The following is a 27,291-nucleotide window of genomic DNA, read 5'->3' on the forward strand; positions in this document are numbered from 1 at the left end:
TTGAATAAATATATAAGTATTGATATCATTAAAATTTTAAATCAATTATAAAAATTAAAAATTTTAAACATGTGTTTTCCATTCTAGACAGAGAACATTGATAATCTACACTTCACAGTCACAATTACCGGAAGTTGCATGTGCTTTCCAGAGAAACACGAAAACAGCAAGAATGGGAAAACTAAACGTTTCCATTCTTAGATATCTAACAAAAGAGGATTTTCGCGTGTTAACTGCGGTAAATAAGTTAATCCTTACCTTACCTCTGTATCTTTACCCCCTTCAAAGGAGAAACACACAGTTTCTGTGTGTTGAACAGGTGCTTTGGGTGGCGGTGCTCATTATTTACATTGGTGCTGTGTCTGTGGGTCCCATCACCATAATTTATCCATGAATTATTTTTCCACCATTATGTACATTATTTACATATATGAATATCACTAAAGATAATATTTGCAATCCGCAACGACACCTCCCGACATTTTAAAAGTCATGTATGTTATAATTAAAGTTCATGGTGATTTTTATCAATGTTAAAACAAGTCTATCCACACGGGGTTTTGTGTTAATATATAAAAACTTCATCTTATTAATTGTTTATAATCTAAAATCTAGAATGTCCTCACTTAGGGAATATATATAGAGAGAGCGACTTTGCCTGGTTAAAAAAAAAACATATTTAAGTTCCATGTTTTAAAAATGTTTGCTCTTAAAAATCTAAAAGTTCATGATCAGTGTTCATACTAGGAATCTGTAGGCAAGCCGGTGCTTTAAGACCCAGAGTCAATGGTATCCCTACCCCCCCCCCCCCCCCCCCCCCTCTCCATGCTAGCTTATCTTCTACGATGTGCCTCTAAGTCTTTTCGTCCAACAGTACATTTCTCTTTATGTGCAGCTTGAAGAAAAGGTTTCTGGAATGGTTATCCATACGGGCTACGCTGGCTGAGTTATGTCTATTTAGGTTGATGAATTTTGCACTGTCGAGGAGCATTTGCATTTGTGTTGTAATGTCCAAGTCATGGAACCGTATGGTGTTATTCATTTCATTTTGCCATATGTCATTCGCCTCTTTAAGTATCACCGTTCTAACAGACTGTAACTTCTCGCATTGCATTACAAAATGTTCTAGCTTTTCCTCATGCAATCCACAAAGCAGGCAGGTTGGGTCTATTTCTTGTCTGTAGAATTGAATCCGTTTTGTTTGAAGTACATAAGTTCCAGTAATAAGGCGTAATCTAGTAGGGATTCTGCTATTGTCTAGAGCGGAGTGACTCAGGGCTCACACTACTTCAGAATTATAGGGAGAAGTGACTTCTCTTTTTGAAACTGATAGGGAGAAGTGGTGAGATTTGAAAGAGAAGTGCTCATTCGCGCTGTGCGCTACAATGTTTGGATTTTGCTATAGTATAAAGGGTCATATGTAAATAATGTTCTTTTTATATTAAAGTAACATTTCATATTAAAAGTTGTTTAAGTTTTACTAAGGTTCTTGTGAGAAACTACCAACTAAATATTTAGTATCTACAATGTAGCACTAAAAAAAAAATTTTAATTTTAAAAAATGTAAAGAAATTATAATATATCAATTACAATTTAATTCAAAACTATCTTGTGTACATGAAATTCAGTGTTTCTCATCAAAAAATATAAAAGTTATTAAGCTGGGCCATAATATATTGATATTAGTTAGTATAATAGTCTCAGAGTTAAGCAACTTTAATCAATAGTTTGAAACAATCCATAAAAAATATAGGGAATTATATACACCAACGTGTGGAATACGTAATTTTTCCCTTTGGGATCAATATTCTTCTGGCAGCTGTTCCATCCGTGCGACCGTAGTAGTTATTGTAAAAGTACGGATTTCAGTCATAGCTGGTCCGGTTGAGATCCGTAGTTTAGAAATCGGTCAATGGCGGACGAATGCAAGAAAATTTACAAAAATAAACGATGTTTGACAAGTTATTTGGAAAGGAACATGACGTTTTTGATGCAATAAATGGATTAAACATTTACTGGAGGCAACTTTTATCACGTTTAAATGAAGTAACAAACTTATTTTGCCGCCAAAATTTAGGTTGATGTACGTTTTCTAGTAACAAGCACCTGAACTTGCGGAAATCCACGAAGTGATAACAAGTTGTATTTTTATCAAATAACCTGCTACACACTTCAAAGACAATGCTTCAACCTCTTTTCTCAAGATAATAAATCGTTTATGTCTAAATTTCTTAAATTATCAATAAAAAATTTATGTTTCATCAACTTTTTAAAAATTGAAAATGTCCGATGACGGAAGCGACTGAAAGCGACTATCGTCAAGAACAGGGCGACTTGTTTTCGCTTTTGGGGGTCGGGGAAAGCGAAGTGGCGGCCAGGAAAGCGACTTCTTCGCCCAAGTCGCCTGGTAGCGTGAGCCCTGGTGACTCTTGTGTTGGAGGATTGGGTGAAGTTTTCCCTTGATGAGGTTTTGACTGCTCAGGTACTTTAGGCCCAAGTATAGTTCGAACATTTGTACAGTTTTGATGCTCCAGTATTTCATCAAAGCGTTCTTTATCAATGTGATCCACTGAGTTTTCTTTGTTGGATTGGCCAAGTAGGTATTCGCTTTGTTGAGATCGTATAGACGTAACAACTTGTTGACGTGTATGAACCAACTATTACTATCCTCACTGCAGACTGTCAGTTGTCTCCTGGCAAGCTTTTTCTCTGTACTCTCTTCTAATTCAGTGGTCTCGCTAGCCCAAAATAGAAGGGCGCCGCGCCCTGGGTGCCCTCAGCTGCGCCCAGGGTGCCTTCATCCGCGCCCTTCTGCCCTGACGTCTTTTTCCAAAATTATCTTGTGCCGTTTTGGTAAAATTTTGTTTCATCGATTTCTGATCTCCAAGTTAATTACATATATGACACCTGTGTGATTGCCCCCAGGTTAATCATGTCATTACAATCAATTACAATGATAAAGACTTCAAAGGTGTTAATAACTAGGTAATTTAATTAGGACAATGTATCTTTTTGTCATACTTTTGATGAATGTGTCAGGGAGTGTGTTTAGCTTGGGTCGGCATTTTCGATCTCCAAGTCACATATAAATGAAGACTTTCATGACTTTAGAATTGAATTTAAGTCATCAAAATAAAACTATGCCTTTACAGAAATGCCTTCCATCTCAACTTGTTAGCGACAAGCACAGTTTTTAATTAACCCAAACGTGGTGGAAATTGATTTTGGAGTTACTTCCCCTGTTTTAGCTTATTACAAATTTGTGCTCTAAAAATATCATCTAGTACCAAAAAAAGGAATAAATTACCAATTGAATATATAATAACATAATAATGTTACCTTAAAGATATTAACTGTCTTTGAACATATTAAAAAATATATATTGCAATTTCTACTTGATAATTATACTTTTAGCAATCCATGTTCTAAACATTGTTAAATTAGTAATGCTCTCTTATTCAAAGCTATAATTCCTACATAGATAAAAAAAAAACAAAAAAAAACACACATATTCTTTGATAATGGGTAGAGTGAAGTTGAACTGTAAAAACATAATATGTTGATGAAGATGTACTATATCAATCATAACTACACAAACAATGAAATAAAGACTATAGTTGAAAAGCATCTTTATTTAAAAAAAAACATACAGTAAAAAAAAAAAGAGATTCGTTAACTCGTGATACACACAGAAACGTAGACAAAAAAATGAGCAGTGCCTTTTCTTATCATAAAAAGTGCCCTGCCCTCCACTGGCACCCTGCCCCTTTTGATTTCTAGCTAGAGCACTGTAATTGATGGCAGATATTGTTAAAGAAAGTTAGCGTCTTAATGTGAATTTGGGCTTCAACCGGAAGAAGTCCTGTAAGTATGTAGACTGCTGAATCAGGGCATCTTGTTGGCAGCGATGATATCTGTTTAAGCATTCTTTTTTGGAAGATCTCAAGTTGTTCAAGTGGCTTACCGGACGGGGTTAGTACATGTAGTTCCATTCCGTATAGTAGGACAGGGAGTATATACGTCTTGTAGATATGCAGTAGCGATTCAGGGTCCAAGCCATTGTGTCCATGAAACCCAGTTCCAAATAGGCTGTATGCACTCCTTCTTGCCTTTGTTATATTTTTGTTGGTGTTGCTTTGTATATTGTTCTTTGGAGTGGTAGTTCTGATGATCCCAAGGTGTGTAGCCTGCTCAACATTAGGCATAGGTGTGTTTCCCATCATCAGGTTGTCTTCTTCCATTTTGGTGTTGTTGCTGTTTCCGCTTATTTTAATTACTACACTTTTCTTTGGCTGCAGCTGGTATTCTTCTGAGTTGGCAAAATCAAGGGCCATGTTGACCATAATTTGAGCATCAGCTGATTGCATACCCAATATTGCGATATCATCTGCACATCCGGTGTTGTTTGTGTTGACATTCCATATAGTCATGCCTTAGGTTGTATTTTGGAAGTGGTCTAACAGAGGGTTGATGTATAACTTGTACAGGTCTGTACTCATGCCTCCTTGCCTGACACCCATGCCTACTGTGAAGCGCTCTGATGTTTTTCCAGACCATTTTATGCTACTTTCTGCGTTTTGATGAAGACTCCTAATGATTGTCCATGTCCTGTCTTGAATCCCAGCATGATATACCCTGCGGAATAGATGTGAGTGCACCACAGTGTCAAAGGCAGCTTTTGCGTCCAGCAAGTCTAGGTAACCGTTTTGCTTTTTTTCCGGGAGAATTCGGTACATTTCCTCCACAGGTAGGGCTGGATTCATCGGGGAGGATCCTTTGGTGAATCCTCTTTAAGTTGGGTTTTGCACCTTCTGCACTTTTGGTTGTATCCGATCTCTAATGATGGCCTCAATTATCTTGCTCTCTACGGGTAAAATAGTTATTTCTCGGTAGTTTAATGCATCATTTTTGCTGCCTTTGTTCTTAAATACAGGAGAAAGCTGTCCTATTTTCAGTATTGTTGGTATATCTCCATCTGAAAATATGATGTTAATGAGTTGAGTAAGGGCGGTTAGATATTATCTGCAGCATATACATGTATGAAATGATCAATGGTTATTTTATGATAGTCTGCAGATTTTTTTCTATTTATTGTAGAAATAGCTTTACGGACATCATTTTCTATGACAGGGCGTATCGTTTCTTGGTCTACCAGTTTGCAGATATTGCTTATTTCCATTTCCACTTGGGAGTGGTACTCCGGGTTGCTGAAGGCCTCTTCTTTAAGTGTAGACAGGGTACAGAAGTGTTCCTTAAATCCCTCTATGACTTTGTCTCCCGAGTATGTGGCGCCATTAACGTTTATATCCTGTATGTGATCAATTCCCTTCCTGCGGTTCTTTTGGACTAGTTTGTGGAAGACCTCCATGTTATTAGATCTTGCTTCCATGATGCTCTCTTTTTCTGCCTCCAGTTGCCTTGCTACTGCTATGCGTACTGTTTTCCTAAATTCCTTTTTTCCTTGCTTTTTCTTGAGTGTTAGAGGATTTGCTGGGTCGTTTGGTCTCCCACCTTTTTGCCATTCGTTGTACGTAATCTGTTTTTCCTTTAAGGCGTTCTTGATGTCACTATTCCATACTTTGAGCTTTGGTCTTGATTGATAAATTGTTTTATTTCCTGATGAATTTTGTGATGTTGTGAGTATATCATTCATCCGCTCAACTACTTCTTGTGACTCTAATGAATCTGTAATCATTGATTCTTGCAGCTTCAGCGCCTCTTTGTCTGTTATTGCTTTATACAGATCCTTGTCTACCTTATCCCATTTAATTTTGAAATTCGGACAGGCTTTTTGGTTCATATCAAGTTTCTCATGCTTCCAGTTTATACTCATACTGATTGGATAATGGTCTGAGGCGTTGGTTTGGCATTTGAGGATTGATTTTCCCTTCTCTAGTATGTCTGGTGTTATGTTGTGTAGGAAATAGTCAATTTCAGAGCATTCACATCCCTTCGAGTTGATGAATGTATTTCCAATGTTGTCAAATTTCAATTCAATTTCGTTTATAAATTTCTTCAGGTACTCCTTTCTCTGGTTCGTTGGTTTTTCAGCGTTAAGGTCTTCGTTAATGTCTCCACCTATAACAATGTGGTGAGTACTGATGTATTTTTGGCATATCTCGTGCAGTTCATCTATGCACTCTTGATATTCTATTTGATGGTTTTTGCTCCCGATCAACTTCCAGAAAGCTGTTGGGTCATGAATGGCACTACAAATTTGACCGTCCTTCATCTTGTCAAATAACATGGTTTTATAAGAATTATAGTTATCCCGTACCATTGTAAACTCGTACCTCTAAAAAAACCTCGTATCAATGCAAACTCGTACCAATGCTAACTCGTTCCAACTTATTTAAATGCATTTAATAAACTCATCATAGATACCAGGACTAAATTTTGTATACGCCAGATGCGCGTTTCGTCTACAAAAGACTCATCAGTGACGCTCGAATCCAAAAAAATTAAAAAGGCCAAATAAAGTACGAAGTTGAAGAGCATTGAGGACCAAAATTTCTTAAAAGTTTTGCCAAATACAGCTTAGGTGATCTATGCCTGAGGTAGAAAAGCCTTGGTATTTCAAAAAGTTCAAAAATTTGTAAACAGTAAATTTATAAATATAACCATATCATATAGATATTCAACTTAAGGTACAGTTAAAGCAATGTTTTTACTTTTTTCTGGATTAAAACTAGTTTGAAAGATCAGTTTAAAAACTAGAGGCTCTAAAGAGCCCGTGTCGCTCACCTTGGTCTATGTGAATATTAAACATGGCTAAAAATAGAACATAGGGGTAAAATGCAGTTTTTGGCTTATAACTCAAAAACCAAAGCATTTAGAGCAAATCTGACAGGAAGTAAAACTGTTGATCAGGTCACGATCTATCTGCCCTGGAATTTTCAGATGAATCGGATAATTGGTTGTTAGGTTGCTGCCCCTGAATTGGTAATTTTGAGAAAATTTTGCTGTTTTTTGGTTATTATCTTGAATATTATTATAGATAGAGATAAACTGTAAACAGCAATAATGTACAGCAAAGTAAGAACTAAAAATAAGTCAGTATGACCAAAATAGTCAAGATTTTCAATTACATTTTCCACAGAAAGTACTGTTATAGATAGAGATAATTGTAAGCAGCAAGAATGTTTAGTAAAGTAAGATCTACAAACACATCACCATCACCAAAACACAATTTTGTCATGAATCCATCTGTGTCCATTGTTTAATATTCACATAGACCAAGGTGAGCGACACAGGCTCTTTAGAGCCTCTAATTTGGAAAAAGAGGGGGGGGGGCAATTTTTTTATTAAGATTTTTTTTTGGGGGGGGGGGTCAATTCTCAACAGAGTGAATTGCTCTAAAGCAAAAAATAGTGGAGTAAATTTTGATTTTGTTTTTTGAGGGGGTCAATTTGCAACAGCATGGCACAATAGCAAAACATTGAAGATAAATTCAAATCATATAACCAATTCTAAGTTCTTTGACTACAGTTATTCTCTGTCAAAAACCTATTATGTGTCAAATATTTTTACAATCCAAATTCAGACCTGTCATGCCTGTTTAAGCACGAATATTGTGTCCATTTTTGCCCCTGCTGTTCAAGGTTGGACCTCTGCAGTTGCGCTTGGCGAAGCAATTTATTAGTATTGTACATGTGATGTCAAATTTTTCGGAAACTTGTGAGATTTTACAAAATGGCGGACAAATATACATACAAGTGTAAATAGTTCTATTGGAAATTAAAGAACTTTGAACTTTGTTCCATGTGCATTCATGCAGATGTTGGTTCTAATAATTTTCAACATACATTTTTGTACATGTAATTAGTGCATGGATCATTTGTACATCATGTACATGTAATTTATATTGAAAGCTACAATAAATGTTAATCTAAATCACTTACTCTAGTGATTTATTTCTTCTACTCATTAAAATAGGTGATTATTAAAGAAAGACAACTCTAACTTCCATCTTTTCTGGACAAAATATTAAGACATCTGTGTCCCATGGGCACATTCCCCATTTATTTTAATGAAATCTCTATTTCTATTTGCAGGTTGAAATGGGACTAAAGAATCACGAGATTGTACCAACTCCACTGATTGCTTCTATTGCACATCTACATGGAGGAGGATGTCATAAAGTATTGAGAGAATTATGTAAACATAGACTTGTGGCTTATGAACATGCTGGTAGAAAAGGTAGGTAAATATAAACAGAGAAGGTGAGAGAATTATGTAAACAAAGGCTTGTGGCTTATGAACATGCTGGTAAAAAAGGTAGGTAAATATAAACATAAAAGGTGAGAGAACTATGCAAATATTTTGAATGTATCCGTTTTGCGAGCGGTTTGTCAAAACTAATTCAAAATGCAAATAAAAAGTCAAGAAAGTTCTTCAATTTCTAAATCGTTATTATTTCTTCAGACTTTCATGAAAACATAGAATATAACAATCAATCTTAATACAACAGTTAAATGATCAAATAATCAGCGTCAAATACGCTTAAATAGTAATAAATCTCAATAGAATATCAATAGATTGCCAAATATAAATGTGGAAACCCCCTAGTTTTAAATAACATTGACTCAGACTCCAGAAAACATCAGTCACGGATTTCCGATATGACGAAATAATTACTGAAAATCTGTAAATAAAATACAAATACCTACTTAAATAAGCTTCTGATAATTATATACTCGATTTAAATGGATCCCCAATTTAGAATAAGGCTTTGTTTTTCAAAAAAAACATCCCATCAGCTGGGCATGTCAAAAAGCTTCCCAAGTTTGTTTTCCAAAGTCACAGTTTAGGTCAAAACACACACCCTTTTCCCGTAAAACCAAATGACTCGCTGAATTTATCTCAATAGGAACTTAAAATAACTAAAATAATACACAGACCAATATAAGTCAATTCATATAATATATCACACAATATTTACAATATTCAATCAACAATGAACACACATTTAACCGGTTTATTCATGGAATATTTACCATTCAAGAAAGGATAACTAGTACACGAAAGTCCATAATGAACTTTGGAGAATTTATTAAAAGTAAGCCTTTCCAAATAACTAAACATTCTCAGGTTTAAGTAATTATAGAAACTAATAAAGTCCAACGTGATCACATCAATATCATAGTTTTAAATTGCCAAAACTACGTTCACCACTGAATTTTATAGTCAAAACATCAGGGATAATAAAAATATCGGACAACAATCACGTACTGAAATACGATCACAACACAAACACAGGCTGGTGGCTTATGAACATGCTGGTAGAAAAGGTAGGTAAATATAAAAGAGAAGGTGAGAGAATTATGTAAACATAGACTTGTAGCTTATGAGCATGCTTGTAGAAAAAGTAGGTAAATATAAACAGAGAATTGTTATTAGAAGCTACAATGTATAGTACATCTACGTTATTTGAAATTTATATATGTATACTTTCTTGTTATTCTCATTGGCAATCATACCACATGTTCTTTTTTTATATTTGTAATTTACATTAGGAAAAATATTGAGGACGGAAGGTAGTGCAGGATAATAATTTGTAATGATTAGATTAGGAAAAGCCTAGAGGTAACTAAATATTAAAGAAAGTTTTGTTGAAGGGCGAAAACCCTGATTTATACCAATAGTAAGTGAGGCTGAAAATACTTTCCTGAGCATGCATGAAATATTTGCATCAATCAAATAATGAGTCTGACACTGTGATTATGATTCGTTGGAATTCTAGTTATTCCTCTTGAAAAATGATTCTTTTATTGATGACTGAATTTGTATTTATCAGCTGAAGGGTACAGACTTACGATAGCTGGTTATGACTATTTAGCATTGAAGGCACTTGCCAGTAGAGAGACTGTATATTCCCTTGGCAATCAGATTGGTGTTGGTAAAGAGTCAGGTAAGAATTAATGCTAGATATTTTTTCTTTGTATTAGAAAATATTTGGGGGAAAATTAAAACATGAAAAATGTATCTTATGAAGCAGTAATAATTTTGGCTGGAGAAATGAATTGTGCAACACAGTGATATTTGTCACCATTGCTTAAGAAAGTCAGACTTTGGACATAACGAAGACAGTTCCTGCTTGTCGGATCTTTGATGAAATTTATCCATCTCATCACCTATCTACCTTACTGTGTTAGTCTTTTTAATAAATTTTAAATGATTTACTTATTTTTATAAAACTTTGATCTGATTTGGAAATTAAGACTTAAAATTTATTTTAGGAACTTGGGACTCTTTAAAACAATTGTCAAACTGCAAAAAAAAATAAATCAGAAAAATATTTTGGGCCTATGTATTCCAAAGGCTAAGAAACATTTTAAATGATACAAAAATTGGAGATATGAATTTTAATATTTGACATTTATCAAAATAATTTGCATAGAATTTGAAATAAAATGTTGCAACTTAACAAGTTCATCTTTATAATTTGATTTCTCCTATTTATTTTACAGATATTTACATAGTAGCAGACAGTGAAGATCATCAGTTTGCAGCTAAATTTCACAGGTATTGTGTTTATATGTAATGTTTTTTTTATGTATTCATTTACCTCAATGAAATTGAGGAAGACTGAATGTTCTTTGCTTGTACATCTGATTTTCTATTTTCTCAAGGGTATCTATCACCAGCCGAGTAGGCAACGCTTCTGTTTTGAAATGAATTATCAATGATATTGTCATGGTTATAAATTAACTGTTTCCCAAACTTTTTGAATATTTTTGAAATTCTAAGGATTTTCTTCAGGCAAAGTAGATTACCACAGCTGTACTAAGGCCAAAATTTCTAAATTTTGTATTCCCATGCTATTCATCTCGTTCTTTATTTGACCTTTGACAATCTGACTCAAGTGTTACTGATAGGTCTTTGAAGACAAAAAAGTGTGTCTAGCGTATAAAATTTAAAGCCTGGTATCTAAAATGAGTCTATTTACAATCACTGGGTCCATACCACTCTCTGAGGGTATCACTAGCACAGCAGTAAGCACTTCCATCATTCTGGTCTTGTTAACACTCTCACAGGTCTTTTTCATGCCAGATTTATATAAATCTTACACAATAGGTTTATCAGCAAAATTTCAAACAAGTTTTATAATGGTGGGCGATCCACTTTCTTAAAAAGAGTTATGTTCCTTGGAAAAATTAAATTTATGGAAAAACACCATATGTCCCAATAATGGTTTCCGTTCTTCTAACTTTATTTGCCTCAACAAAATGTAAAACTTGTACCAAACGCTTATCGCCACAAAACACAGATCAAGTTTAAATGTTGGTGGCGTCACTTTTAATATTCTAGTTATGCCTGTGGCAATTATGCCCCTAAATACAAATTGAAAAATTGCTGAATTTTTTGTTTCCGTTTTTATACGACCGCAAAAATTTAAAAAAAATTGGTCGTATATTGGTATCACGTTGTCTTGTTAGTGTTGTCCAAAGAAGGATGGGTTCAGGATAATAACTTAAGTATATGAGTAAATAGAAATCAATAAAATTTTAACACAATGTTTGTAACCACCAAAGGAAGGTTGGGATTGATTTTTGGGGTTATGGTCCCAACAGTTTGGAAATTAGTGGCCGTAAATAAGCATTTATCTAGTTTCAGGACAATAAGTTGTGTATTAGTATTTCAATTGCTCTGATATTGTACCACAATGTTCGTACCATAATGTAGAAGGTTGGGATTTATTTCAAGGGTTATGGGTCAAACAGCCTATGCATTTAGGGCCAAAAAGGGGCCAAAAACAAGCATTTTTGTAGTTTCGGGACAATAATTCATGTATAACTGTATGGATCTATCTGACATTGTACCACAAGGTTCCATATAACAAAGGGAAGGCTTTGATTCAGTTTGGGGTTACTATCGGCCAGGGTTTAAGCTAGGATTTTGAGGGCTTTAGTCACTTTTGCGTGCCATGAAAATCAACCTTTTTTTTTGTGTAACAGCAAGGAACCAAGGATGTATGTTACTAGCTTCATCTTTGACTTTGTCAGATTTTAAAGGACTTTTAGGCGATGACTGGCAGTCAGTATTGTATGATTTGACTGTATTGGTCCTTATTATGAAAGATTCTTACATGGGATGTGGAAACTTAGTTCACAATTTCTATTCAGTTTGTTCCAGAGGACATTCCTGAACAACACAAGTTGGATTCAATTTTTTTAAACAAGGAATCACAGTAGGAATTAACTTGCAATGATTTTATCACTGCATAATCATTATCCTTATAGAACGTCTAAATAGATGTCTGGAAATCATTTCTATTAGGTTGGGACTGTATAAAATCCTTTTTGGAACGAGTATAACGACTGAAAGGAGGTTGTAAACAAATCAAGAATGGATAACGTTTGCTACTTTCGGTTTTAAAATGAAACGAAAACGGGAAGTGACACGTGGATATTAAATTCAAAACGAGTCCGGATTCATCAGGAAATTATCATTTTTCGGTTTTAATTCCTTTAGTTAGAGATATATATTTGTCTCTCTCGTTTAATTGCTTCTAAATGATTTCGTATTTTACGTTTTTTTATCAGGGTCTATAAATAGTTCTTCTTCTTCTTTCAGTACAGAGTCGGACTCTTCTTGAGTGTATAAATGACTCTTGCTCGTTAAATCATGAGGCCTTCCCTCCTCAGTTAAAGGACTACTTTCACGCATGCGTAGCACAAAGTACAGGAAGCACCTGTTTAACTCGTGAAGACAATTTGAACGTTTTGAATAAAGTTTTATATAATATTTTTAAATGGAAATGACTATGTCGAAAGTTTTTGATGGCAATTTATATCAATTGTGACGAAAATGCGTTCAAATGACGAATCTACGACAAACGAACTTCAAATTGTGATCTTTTGAGAAATAATGAAATTCAAATGCGAACTGTCCGGGAGTATAAACAAATTGTTTCGATCAAATGACGAAACTATACTCCTGGTTGTTGAAATGCCAACTGACTGATTTTCCTGGGGAAATAATTATAATGGTCAATTATGATTTATTAATAATTAACGGATTAGTGACCCATCGGATGGCGAAAGGCAGATTAGTTGTAATCACAACTTGTAACACCTGTTGAAAATGTTAATTACCTTGGGATCATAAACTTGTCAAAAACATAAAGACAGGTAGATTTATAGAATTTTAATGAGAAAATATTTTTACACTTTCTAAATTTAAGTGACGAAATTGATTTGAAAAACTTTCGTCAATGCGAAAACCCTTTCGTAAATTACGAAAGTGACGAGCGCTAGCAAAATCACTGACTATCCATGAACACTTAGGAATAAGGGGCCAAAAAAGGGCCAAAAAGAGGCATTTTTCTAGTTTACAGGCAATAACTTTGGTTTAAGTGTATGGATCTCTCTGAAATTATACTACAAGGTTTCTTACTACAAAGGAAAGGCTGGAATTGAGTTTTCAGGTTTTTTCTCTAAGGGGGGTTTCAATGAGTGAGGAGTCAAAAAAGGGGCACAAATAAGCATTTTTGTAGTTTTCAGTCAATAACTTGTGCTTAAGTGTATAAATCTCCCTGAAATTATACCACAAGTTACCATACTACAAATGGATAGTTATGGGGGGTTATGGCTCAAATCATTAAGCAATTAGGGGAAAAACAGGGGGGGGAGGGGGGGGGGGTGCAAACAAGGGTTTTTCTGGTTAAAGGACAATTTAGACAATATAAAAGCAGTGTAAGGGAGGTAATGCAATTACAATTTAAAAAATGCTGTTACATATGTAGGACTCAAATCTATAGCGGGTTCCAAATCTATGGCAGATTCCTAATCTATGGCAAATGTGACGTTACAAATGCCAAACAACTCAAATCTATGGCAGATTTTTGTTTTCTCCAAATCTATGACAGATCTGGGGGAAAGAGTAACATAACGTCACAATTGAATAACGCCATATTTCATAATGTGCTGTACCGTTCGATGCCCGCGATGAATAAGAGCATCGCTATTTTAAGTACTGCATATTTTAGAAAAGAAGTTTTAGTAATAGTTTACTCTCTACAGCTGGCACAGTTTATAAAGTGAAAGATAAAATTACTGGATACAAATTTGATTTAAATCGTCATCAAATAATAAAGAAGTGAATAGTTTTAACAATATCGCTGAATAAAAAATTGTTTGAAAATTCAAACTGTTCATTTTTAGCTCACCTGGCCCGAAGGGCCAAGTGAGCTTTTCCCATCACTTGGCGTCCGTCGTCGTTAACTTTTACAAAAATCTTCTCCTCTGAAACTACTGGGCCAAATTAAACCAAATTTGGCCACAATCATCATTGGGTTATCTAGTTTAAAAAATGTGTCCGGTGACCTGGCCAACCAACCAAGATGGCCGCCATGGCTAAACATAGAACATAGGGGTAAAATGCAGTTTTTGGCTTATTACTCAAAAACCAAGGCATTTAGAGCAAATCTGACAGGGGGTAAAATTGTTTATCAGGTCAAGATCTATCTGCCCTCAAATTTTCAGATGAATCCGACAACCCGTTGCCATCACTTGGCGTCCGTCGTCGTCCGTCGTCTGTCGTCGTCGTAAACTATTTCAAGAATCTTCTCCTCTGAAACTACTGGGCTAAATACTTCCAAACTTTAATTGAATGTTCCTTAGGGTATCTAGTTTGTAAATTGTATCCGAAGTTATGATCTATCAACAAACATGGTCGCCATTGCTAAAAATAGAACATAGGGGTCAAATGCAGTTTTTGGCTTATAACTCAAAAACCGAAGCATTTAGAGCAAATCTGACATGGGGTAATATTGTTTATCAGGTCAAGATCTATCTGCCCTGAATTTTTCAGATGAATCAGACAACCTGTTGTTGGGTTGCTGCACCTGAATTGGTAATTTTAAGGAAATTTTGCTGTTTTTGGTTATTATCTTGAATATTATTATAGATAGAGATAAACTGTAAACAGGAATAATGTTCAGCAAAGTAAGATTTACAAATAAGTCAACATGACGGAAATGGTCAGTTGACCCCTTTAGGAGTTATTGCCCTTTATAGTCAATTTTTAACCATTTTTCGTAAATCTTAGTAATCTTTTACAAAAATCTTCTCCTCTGAAACTACTGGGCCAAATACTTCCAAACTTTAACTGAATGTTCCTTAGGGTATCTAGTTTGTAAATTGTATCCGAAGTTATGATCTATCAACAAACATGGTCGCCATTGCTAAAAATAGAACATAGGGGTCAAATGCAGTTTTTGGCTTATAACTCAAAAACCAAAGCATTTAGAGCAAATCTGACGTTGGGTAATATTGTTTATCAGGTCAAGATCTATCTGCCCTGAAATTTTCAGATGAATCAGACAACCCGTTGTTGGGTTGCTGCCCCTGAATTAATAATTTTAAGGAAATTTTGCTGTTTTTGTTTATTATCTTGAATATAATTATAGATAGAAATAAACTGTAACAGCAATAATGTTCAGCAAAGTAAGATCTTCAATTAAGTCAATTTGACCAAAATTGTCAATTGACCCCTTAAGGAGTTATTGCCCTTTAAAGACTTTTTTCACAATTTGTTCATCATGTTGACTTACTTTAAAAAATCTTCTCCTTTGAAACTGCTGTATCAATTTCAGCCAAACTTAGGCTAAATGAGTTTCAGAGTATCTAGTATAAATTTTATATTTTATTTCCTTGTATGTCAAGAAACATAGGTCCTATGGCTAAAATAGAACATAGGAGAAAATGATTATTTTTGTTGGCTTTTGAAGAAAATAGGACGATCCAAAAAACATTTAAATAAATTGAAAAGCCAAAATAATCATTGATGAGAGATTTAACCAAAAGAATTAAGGTGAGTGATTCAGGCTCTTGAGAGCCTCTTGTTATTTTTTACCTTTTTTTATACGACCGCAAAATTTGAAAATTTTTTCGTCGTATATATATTGCTATCACGTTGGCGTCGTCCGTCGGCGTCGTCCGAATCCTTTTAGTTTTCGCACTCTAACTTTAGTAAAAGTGAATGGAAATCTATGAAATTTTAACACAAGGTTTATGACCACAAAAGGAAGGTTGGTATTGATTTTGGGAGTTTTGGTCCCAACATTTTAGGAATTAGGGGCCAAAAAGGGCCCAAATAAGCATTTTCTTGGTTTTCGCACTATAACTTTAGTTTAAGTTAATAGAAATCTATGAAATTTTCACACAAGGTTTATGACCACAAAAGAACGGTTGGGATTGATTTTGGGAGTTTTGGTTTAAACAGTTTAGGAATTAGGGGCCAAAAAAGGGCCCAAATAAGCATTATTCTTGGTTTTCGCACAATAACTTTAGTTAATCAATGAAATTTAAACACAATGTTAATGACTACAAAAGGAAGGTTGGTATTGATTTTGGGAGTTTAGGTCCCAACAGTTTAGGAATTAGGGGCCAAAAAGGGACCCAAATAAGCATTTTTCTTGGTTTTCGCATCATAACGTTAGTATAAGTAAATAGAAATCTATGAAATTTAAACACAAGGTTTATGACCATAAAAGGAAGGTTGGTATTGATTTTGGGAGTTTTGGTCCCAACAGAATAAGGGGCCCAAAGGGTCCAAAATTAAACTTTGTTTGATTTCATCAAAATTGAATAATTGGGGTTCTTTGATATGCCAAATCTAACTGTCTTGACTGTGTATGTAGATTCTTAACTTTTGGTCCCGTTTTCAAATTGGTCTACATTAAGGTCCAAAGGGTCCAAAATTAAACTTAGTTTGATTTTGACAAAAAATGAATCAGCTAGGTTCTTTGATATGCTGAATCTAAAAATGTACTTAGATTCTTGATTATTGGCCCAGTTTTCAAGTTGGTCCAAATCGGGGTCCAAAATTAAACGTTGTTTGATTTCATCAAAAATTGAATAAATGGGGTTCTTTGATATACCAAATCTAACTGTGTATGTAGATTCTTCATTTTTGGTCCTGTTTTCAAATTGGTCTACACTAAAGTCCAAAGGGTCCAAAATTAAACTTAGTCTGATTTTAACAAAAATTGAAATCTTGGGGTTCTTTGATATGCTGAATCCAAAAATGTACTTAGATTTTTTATTATGGGCCCAGTTTTCAAGTTGGTTCAAATCAGGATCTAAAATTATTATATTAAGTATTGTGCAATAGCAAGTCTTTTCAATTGCACAGTATTGCGCAATGGCAAGAAATATCTAATTGCACAATATTGTGAAATAGCAAATTTTTTTTTAATTAGAGTTATCTTTCTTTGTCCAGAATAGTAAGCAAGAAATATCTAATTGCAAAATATTGTGCAATAGCAAGATTTTTTTTTAATTGGAGTTATCTTTCTTTGTCCAGAATCAACTTAAATCTTTGTTATATACAATATACAATGTATATTCACTTTTTACTACCAACTGATAAATTAAAATAATCTTTACCATTCAGTGATAACAAGCAGTTTTTTTACATCTTATTTCCTTATCTTATCTAAAATGTTTTTAGATAATGTATGTTGGACATTTGCCAGACATGACTATGATGTCATTTTCTATTTTTATTTGCCAATAACTTTATGTAAATAACTTCATTGGAAATTTGCCAATATAAAATGTTGCTGATGAAGTTTTTTTTTATTGTTTTATACAATAAACAATGTATATTCACTTTTACTACCAACCAATCTTTACTTTATTATATCAAAAAAGATGTGGTATGTTTATTTCACAAATGTTATAGACGCCGTATATTTCCACTTGCTTACATTTACCATAGATAAAGAATCTGCCATAGATTTGGAACCCACCATAGATTTGAGTCCTACATATATATGTTTGATTACTTGATTACCTCCCTTACACTGCTTGTTTTCAAAAGTTTCAAGAAGAAATCTTCAATAGCACAGTATTGTGCAATAGATTTGTTAGATCTTTGACCACATTTATCTTGTGACAAAAACCTATATTATGTCAAAAATTTGATCTCAATCCAAATTCAGACAGTATCAAGTTTGAATATTGTGACCAAATTTGGACAAACTATTCAGGGTTCGACCACTGCGGTTGTATAAAGCTGCGCCCTGCGGAGCACCTGGTCTAACTTAAGTTTGCCTCAACCAAATGTCATGAAACTGATACACAATGCCTAATACCACAACATACAGGTCAAGTTTGAATTTGGGTATTTTCACTTTTAATGTTCTTGAGAAATGCTCCTTCACAAATAAAAAATTGCTGAATTTTCGTTTCTGTTCTCTAACTTAAGTTTGCCCCAACCAAATGTTATGAAACTTTAACACAGTAATTATTACCACAAAACTCAGATCAAGTAAAAATTTGGGTAGCGTCACTTTTACCATTATTTAGTTATGTCTCTTCATACTTTATATGATATGCAAGCAGGGTCATCATCTGTTTCCAAGGGCACATCCCCAATTTATGTGAGTTACAATAAATGTATATATGATTCTTGTTTTTTTTGTCCCTAATTAAATATTTACTGCTGCCACCAATCAATCAATCAGACCCATTTCATATTTATTTTAATTTAGATTGGGAAGGACTTCATTTAGACAGTTAAAGAACAAGAGAGATTACCATAAACATAGGAACAAGATATCATGGTTATACCTATCCCGACTGGCAGCCATGAAAGAGTTTGCTTACATGAAGGTAATGGTATACCAAACTTGATGTTATAGGTTTAAATTAATGGATTTTGGAATAAGCAGTTTAGGGGACCCTTTTTTTTTTATATATTTGATAAAGTTTCAATATATTAAAATATTTTTATTACAGAATATTTCATCACTTCTGTCATCAGATGCTTAAATTATCTTATTGAACTAGAGTTTGAGTTTATAATTCATTGTTTTTTTTAGGCTTTGTATGACAGAAAATTTCCAGTACCAAAACCAATAGATTTCAACAGACATACTGTTATAATGGAGTTACTCAGTGGACATCCTCTGTAAGTTATTAATTGTTTTAGAATTTATGAAAGTAAACAAATTTAAAGAATTAATTGTATAAGAAAAGGGCAACATTTGTTGTCTTATTAATGAGTTATAAAACTGTAATGTTTAAGTTCACACAGTTGGATGGAGCCATCTCCTGGTGTAGATCTACAATATTTTTCTTCACCTATAAAAATGTGTTAATTTCATCATTTATCACAACTATCTTTGGTGATACATGGAAATCATCACAAATTGATGTATTCTTCCCATTCTCAACTTATCCATTTAGAAATTATGTCTAACGAACATACAAGGGACGTAAAATAATGTTGCCTTAGACAGGATACTATCATGGAAGGATAGCAATTGTAATCAAGCTTATAATCTTTCTGTCATGTTATATGATTTGCTGTTTAGGATATTATTTTAAAATTGAACAACTATCTTTTTACAGGTGTCAAGTTAGAGAATTAGGAGATCCAGCCCAAGTGTACAGTGACTCTATGGAACTAATTGTACGATTAGGGAATTGTGGTGTCATACATGGGGACTTTAATGAGTTTAACCTGATGGTTGATGATGAGGGGAATTTAACTATGTATGATTTTCCACAGATGATATCTACATCACATGCTAATGCAGAATGGTAGGTTTTATTAGACAGGAACATTAAAATCCTTTATACTATCTCAACAAATCTTCTTGCAGTACTGTTGAGTAGATTTTTTCAGGAATTGAAAAGTTCATTATCATCTTAAAAACATATGCATAAAATAAATTCATATATTATGCAAAGATGTTTTGTCCTGATAATTTTTAACAGATCAATGGATATTGCTTGTAAATTTTCAACAAAATCGTTTGTTTGTAAGGTATGGTTTAACGTACATTTTACAATTTCGATTTTCATCTCTGTTAATTTCATTAATGGAGACAGCCTTAAAACATTTATATATTACATCATGTCTAATCATATATTTATTTGATAGGTACTTCAACAGAGATGTAACTTGTATCAGAGAATTCTTTATAAGAAGATTCAATTATGAAAGTGAACTGTTTCCTACTTTTGCTGATATAAAGTAAGTTTTAGTTATGTATAAATAATTGGACAGAAACCTAACAACACAAATGAACAAACAAATCAGCATACATTCTTCAGTGATAGACAAGTAATTATCAAATACCATCCTAATGAACCCAGAATATCTTATAAAATAAGTAAGAAAAATTAAAACAAAAACGAAAAAAATCTTGGAAAAAAGGGAACATTTTAGTCAAATATGAAACATATAATTTCTGTATTCTACTGATGACCTCAACATTACATTAATTGAGTTTGTTTGCATGCTGAGGACATGTCAGTACTGATGGACATTTAAAAATAAACAAAAAAAATGGAAAAAAGTTGTAAAATCAAACTAAAAAATGGACATGATTTTAAAATCAATTGTGTAAAATTATTTTGTATTTTTGGTGTGATTAAAACACCAACATAGAGTATTTTGCTTTATATGATGTAGTGAGAACATTATGGGTTCTGTTTGCACAGGGCAGTTATTTTTTAATTTGTCGTTTATGAATCTAATGCATACTGGGTTATATATTCAAAAGCGTACACCAAAACAAAATTTGGTGTATGAACAATGAGATAACCCTTCTGAAAAGGCGAATTGGTTGTGTCAATTTAAGTTAAGAGTTTTTGATGGTATTATTGTATCATATACACACACTAATATAATTATATAATTGAATGCCAATTAAGGATTCAGTTATGCCCTTTATTCTAGAATTTTTTTTATTGTATCATAAATATACATTAGATATTTATATAAAAATAATGATTTGATACATCTGATTTCAGGCGTACAGATGATTTGGATGTAGAAGTTTCTGCCAGTGGATATACTAAAGAAATAGCTCAGTCATTTAATGAGGTTAAGTTTAGTGATCTTCTTATGGTGAAGGAATGAATGTGTCTACCTATAAGTATAACTTATTTTTGAAAAGACAATTCAAAATAGTTTGACGATCTCTAAAAGTCAGAATGATTTTACTTTGTAATATGTTTTAGACCAAAAGTTTAAGATAGACCTCTACTTTGCAAAGCTTGGTTTTTCACTGCTCTTGGCTTAAAGGCTTTTTTTGCATCTGTTGCTCTTTATTACAGTTTTACAGTTTCATCTTCTCCTTTTAAAGTAATGGGTGTCTCAGCAAGATATTAGAAGATAGATTTAAGGAATGCCCTTGAAAAGTTTGGTAATTTTGAAAAACCTTTTATACGAACGCAAAATTTCTTTTGGGATTTGTATAATGCTATGATGTTTTCATCGTCTGTGTCATCGTCTGAAGAGTTCAAGACACATTTGGTTTCTGGACAATAACTAGTTTTAGTGAATGGATCTATGAAATTTTTTAAGAAGGTTCAATACCACAAAAGGAAGGTTGGGATTGATTTTGGGGATAATGGTCCCAATGTTAAGTAATAAGGGGTCCAAAACAAACATTTTTCTAGTTTCAGGATAATACAGTAGAAGTGAAATTGTACCACAATGTTTAATACCACAATTAGAAGGTTGGGATTCATTTTGGGGTTATGGTGCCAACAGTTTAGGAATTAAGGACCAAAAACAAGCATTTTTATAAGACCGCAAAAATTACAATTTTTCTCATTTCAGATTTCAGAAATAAAAAAGAAAATTTCTTCAAATATTTTTTTTTGGGGGCATTAATATTCAACAGCATTGTGAATTGCTCAAAAGCAAAAACATTTTTTTTTATGTTCATTAGACCACATTCATTCTGTGTCAGAAACCTATGCTGTGTCAACTATTTAATAACAATCAAAATTCAGAGCTGTATCCAGCTTGAATTTTGTGTCCATACTTGTCCCAACTGTTCAGGGTTCGACCTCTGCAGTCGTATAAGGCTGCACCCTGCAGAGCATCTGGTTGTTCTCTGACACTATAATGCCATATCTTTTAAAATAAATGATAATAAAGAAAATCCTCTGCAGATATCTATCATTTCATAGGGTGGCATGCATGATGACTGTGACACCAAGTAATGTAACATTTATAAGTATTAGTAAGGTTCAGGTGAACCTCTGGTTTATTCTAGTAAAAAATATGAAAGGTTAACATAAAGAAATTATAGTGTTCTCATCAATGGATAAAATTTGAGAAAAAGTAGGAAAACATTGGTAATTCAGCAACTTTATAAATAATTGAGATTGTCTCTTTATTTAACTGAGATTGATTTGGTATGTATAGAAATAGAGTTATGATATATAATTCCTTAATGAATCAAAGCAAATCAATTTTTATACGACCGCAAATATTAAAAAAATTTTGGTCGTATATTGGTATCACGTCGATGTCAGCGTTGTCTGAGTAAATAGAAATCACAAGGTTTATAACCACGAAAGGAAGGTTGGGATTGATTTTGGGAGTTTTGGTCCCAACAGTTTAGGAATTAGGGGCCAAAATTAAACTTTGTTTGATTTCATCAAAAATGTAATTATTGGAGTTCTTTGATATGACGAATCTAACCGTGTATTTAGATTCTTAATTTTTGGTCCTGTTTTCAAATTGGTCTACATTAAGGTCCTAAGGGTCCAAAATTAAACTAAGTTTGATTTTAACGAAAATTGAATTCTTAGGGTTCTTTGATATGCTGAATCTGAACATGAACTTAGATTTTTTATTATGGGCCCAGTTTTCAAGTTGGTCCAAAATTAAACGTTGTTTGATTTCAACAAAAATTGAATATATGGTGTTCTTTGATATGCCGAATCTTACAATGAATTTAGATTTTTTATATTTGGGCCCTGTTATCAAATTGGCCCACATTGAGGTCTATAGGGTCCACAATTGAATTCTTGGTGTTCTTTTATATGCTGAATCTAACCATGTATTTAGATTTTGGATATTGGACCATAAAAGGTAAATGGCCAATTTAAAATTTCTAAGTTCTTAAACCACATTTATTCTGTGTCAGAAACCTATGCTTTGTCAACTATTTAATCACAATCCAAATTCAGAGCTGTATCAAGCATGAATGTTGTGTCCATACTTGTCCCAACTGTTCAGGGTTTAACCTCTGCAGTCGTATCAAGCTGTGCCCTGTGGAGCATTTTATTTTTTTTGTTATGAATTTTGTAAGGCTTATCCTTCTTTCTACAGGCAGCTGAAGAACTTAATATATTAAAAGGACCTGAGGATGAAAATTCAGAAGAAACAGATGAAAGTTTGGCGGAAGCATGTGGTGATGGAGAAAATGAAGATTGCAATTCAGAAGGCAGTGAGGGTCATGAAAAAGATGATCCTGATTTACAATTAGAGGACAAAACAAATAGCTTAGACAGATTAGATAATGCATCACCTAATAAAGCCAATCCTGATAAATTTGAAGTTATTTTGGACAAAGACAGTGACAGATTAAAAGAAAATAATTCAGAGGATGAGGGTAATGATGAACTTGAAGAGTTAGGTGTATCTAACAGAGAATATAAGCCTTTTAGAAATGAGGAAAGTATGGAACACATCAATGAACATTTAACTACACATCAAAGACAAAGAAATTCAGACAGTGTGTCAAGTAATATTTCTTCTGGGATGGCTCCTGATCTTGTCAAACAAAAGGTTAAAAGACAGATTAAATCTACTAAACACAGACAGGAAGCTAGGAGGATTAGAAAAAGTGGTGAAGCATCGCTAGTCACCAGAAAGAAGAGAGACACACAAAATGACATTGAACAGAGCATGGGTGCTGTCTGGGGAATGTAATTAATTGTAATAAATTGAAAAATGTGACACAGAGCATGGAAAAAATAAATCGTATAAAAAGATACTTCAATTTCATTAGGCCAGGGTTTTTTAATTTGTTGGTTTATAGATTTTCCCCATGAAAAAGTCGGGTCGGTCAGTCGGGGAAAAAAAGATCTTTTAAGACAGAAAAATATGCAAAAAAAATATATATTTCACCTTTTCAACAATATAATGTATGCTTGTTATGCTATTTTGTCATCATTTCTTAAATTTTAGTTCGATGAAATATTATTGCTCAGCTGTCATAAACATTGCATGACATTGTCTAATAATTTCCCGTGAAAAAGGGGGATGTGCACGGTCAAAGACGAAATTAAATTGTCATTTCACAAACAAGAAAAACAGATTCGCATAGCCCTCAATCATTTCCAGAAAACTTGGTGAATAATCATCTTCAAGCACGAAAACTGATAAAGAAAAAAAATGTAAAAACGTTGTACAAAAATAAGTTTCAACACACGTGTCAAAACCGTAATAAATAAACTCCTCCACTGGAAAAATGAGAATATCGGGTTAATCTGTTGACCGTCATTTCACAAACAAGAAAAACAGATTCGCATAGCCCTTAATCATTTCCAGAAAACTTGGTGAATAATCATCTTCAAGCACGAAAACTGATAAAGAAAAAAAATGTAAAAACGTTGTACAAAAATAAGTTTCAACACACGTGTCAAAACCGTAATAAATAGACTTCTCCACTGGAAAAATGAGAATATCGGGTTAATCTGTTGTCATGCATTCCTGTTTATTATCCAAATGGACAAATTTTTTTTATTATCTATGAAACAAGAAAATTCCAAATGATTTGTTAATATTCAGTACTTAAACATGATGGACAGGTCTATTTCTATGAGATGATGCATCTTATGGACTGATGACAAATAAGGGAAACAAACTTATTGTGTAATTGGTTTTAAACACAGGTTTCGTTCCTCAAAATTATTTACGCAAATGACATTTTAAGGTCAGTTATAATTGATTTGTTTATTTTTAGAAACATAAACTGGAAGTTTTATTTTTACACAACAGAAAGTGTTATCAATTTGGTTACTGATTGATGCATTGCATTTCTTAAAAAAAGAATATTTTAATTATTTTTCAGGGATAATGCATTTGTTATGGTCGGCGGGAATAAAAAGCATGAAAGGCAGGGGCGGATGCAGGAATTTTCGAAAGGGGGGGGTGCTGACCCAGGGCACCCAGGGCAAAGGGGGGGTGCAAAACATATGTCCCGATACAAATGCATTGATCGGCAAAAATAAAGGGGGGGTGCGCACCCCGGAACCCCCCCCTGGATCCGCCACTGAAAGGCAATTTTATTTTTATTCCGTAAATTGGCAAAATCGGGTCGGCGGATCCGTAAACCAACAAATTAAAAAATCCTGGCCTTATATTATTTAGAAGTGTACATTTCTCTGCATGAGTCAGTACTAAAAAAATTCTTAAAATTGCACTATATTTTGTCTTCTCAGTCATTAAAATTCCTCATTACCTTTCAGGGGAAATGAAATATTAAGTGTTATTCATGTGATCATGGGGATATTTATAGGTCATTGGCCCTGGAGTAGAATATGACCATAATTTACATTTTGTGTCCATCATAGAGGATCACATTTTTTCTTCTTCACTAAAATCACTAGTCAACTTAAAATCAAAGATCTCATTGTTGAAGGCCATACCATTGCCTGTTATTTCTTATATCATTTAAACTTTGGTGAAAAGTTGCCTCATTGGCAATCATCACATGTGAACTTCACACTTATTATAGGATAACTATATTTGATCTTTTGGGTCCTTGCAATGTCTGTATGTCCATCAGACATGGTTTACATGACCTTGTCCTCATTTCATGGATCAGTAATTAAGGTTAAAGTTATGTGATTATGTCAGTTTCTCAGATATTACAGGCAGTTCAACAATATATGGTAGATGGAATGATTGTATGGGGTACATTTAAGTTTGGTAGGCGTCATCTGACCTTGGCTTCATTTTCATTGTTCATTGGTCACTCAAAAGGCCAAGTGAACTTTTACAAAAATCTTCTCCCCTTTAACTACTGGACCAAAGTTAACCAAACTTTGCCATTATCATTATTTGGATATTATTTTATTTAAGTTTTACTCTTGTCTGTCTAGACATATATCCCAAAGTTGGTTCTGTTCTTTTACTTTATAAAAAAGAAGATGTGGTATGATTGCCAATGAGACAACTGTTCACAAGAGACCAAAATGACACAGACTTTAACAACTATAAGTCACCATACGGCCTTCAACAATGAGCAAAGCCCATACTGCATAGTCCGCTATAAAAGGCCCCAATAAGACAATGTAAAACAATTCAAACGAGAAAACTAACACCTTATTTATATAAAAAAATGAACGAAAAAACAAATATGTAACACCTAAACAAACGACAACCACTGAATTACAGGCTCCTGACTTGGGACAGGTACATACTTAAATAATGTGGCAGGGTTAAAATTTAGTTTGCCTAAAAACACTGATTTAAGTTTGAATTTGGGTAGTGTCACTTTTACCATTCTAGAGTTATACGCCTTTTCAATAGATAGCTTAAAACTTAAATAAGCAAAATTGATCAGTAAGATTAGATGTTTGATTGAGACAGTTGGGAGGAAATTGTCTGAAAACACTTGATGGCTGTTATTGCCCTTTAATGACAATTTTTAGACGACCTCAAAAATTTTAATAAGGGGCCAAAAAGGGCCCAAATAAGCATTTTCTTGGTTTTCGCACTATAACTTTAGTTTAAGTAAATAGAAATTTATGAAATTTTGACACAAGGTTTATGACCACAAAAAGAAGGTTGGGATTGATTTTGGTAGTATTGGTTTCAACAGTTTAGGAATTAGGGGCCAAAAAAGGGCCCAAATAAGCATTATTCTTGGTTTTCGCACAATAACTTTAGTAAAAGTAAATAGAAATCAATGAAATTTAAACACAAGGTTCATGACCACAAAAGGAAGGTTGGGATTGATTTTGGGAGTATTGGTTTCAACAGTTTAGGAATTAGGGACCAAAAAGGGCCCAAATAAGCATTATTCTTGGTTTTCGCACAATAACTTTAGTAAAAGTAAATAGAAATCAATGAAATTTAAACACAAGGTTTATGACCACAAAAGGAAGGTTGGAATTGATTTTGGGAGTTGGGGTCCAAACAGTTTAGGAATTAGGGGCAAAAAAGGGGCCCAAATAAGCATTTTTCTTGGTTTTTCAAACACCATAACTTTAGTATAAGGAAATAGAAATCTATGAAATTTAAACACAAGCTTTATGACCATAAAATTTTTGGTCCCGTTTTCAAATTAGTCTACATTAAGGTCCAAAGGGTCCAAAATTAAACTTTGTTTGATTTTGACAAAAATTGAATCCTTGGGGTTCTTTGATATGCTTAATCTAAAAATGTACTTAGTTTTTTTATTATCGGCCCAGTTCTCAAGTTGGTCCAAATCGGGGTCCAAAATTAAACTTTGTTTGATTTCATCAAAAATTGAATAATTGGGGTTCTTTGATATGCCGATTCTAACTGTGTATG

The 27,291-nt window shown here is 33.5% G+C and overlaps 1 protein-coding gene across 1 annotated transcript; it reads left to right on the top strand.

The window, feature by feature from the left end:
* Positions 1 to 104: 104 nt before the first annotated feature.
* LOC139519232 (serine/threonine-protein kinase RIO2-like) lies at positions 105 to 23,759 on the top strand. Its single transcript, XM_071311173.1, has 10 exons — positions 105 to 238; positions 8,055 to 8,199; positions 9,797 to 9,910; positions 10,470 to 10,524; positions 18,503 to 18,623; positions 18,833 to 18,921; positions 19,365 to 19,556; positions 19,900 to 19,992; positions 20,775 to 20,847; positions 23,095 to 23,759. The coding sequence occupies exons 1-10, from the start codon at positions 173 to 175 to the stop codon at positions 23,695 to 23,697; spliced, it is 1,551 nt and encodes a 516-aa protein (XP_071167274.1). The 5' UTR covers positions 105 to 172; the 3' UTR covers positions 23,698 to 23,759.
* Positions 23,760 to 27,291: the final 3,532 nt, after the last annotated feature.

The sequence above is a fragment of the Mytilus edulis genome, chromosome 4, assembly GCF_963676685.1.
Source record: "Mytilus edulis chromosome 4, xbMytEdul2.2, whole genome shotgun sequence".
Taxonomy (NCBI): Eukaryota; Metazoa; Mollusca; class Bivalvia; order Mytilida; family Mytilidae; genus Mytilus; species Mytilus edulis.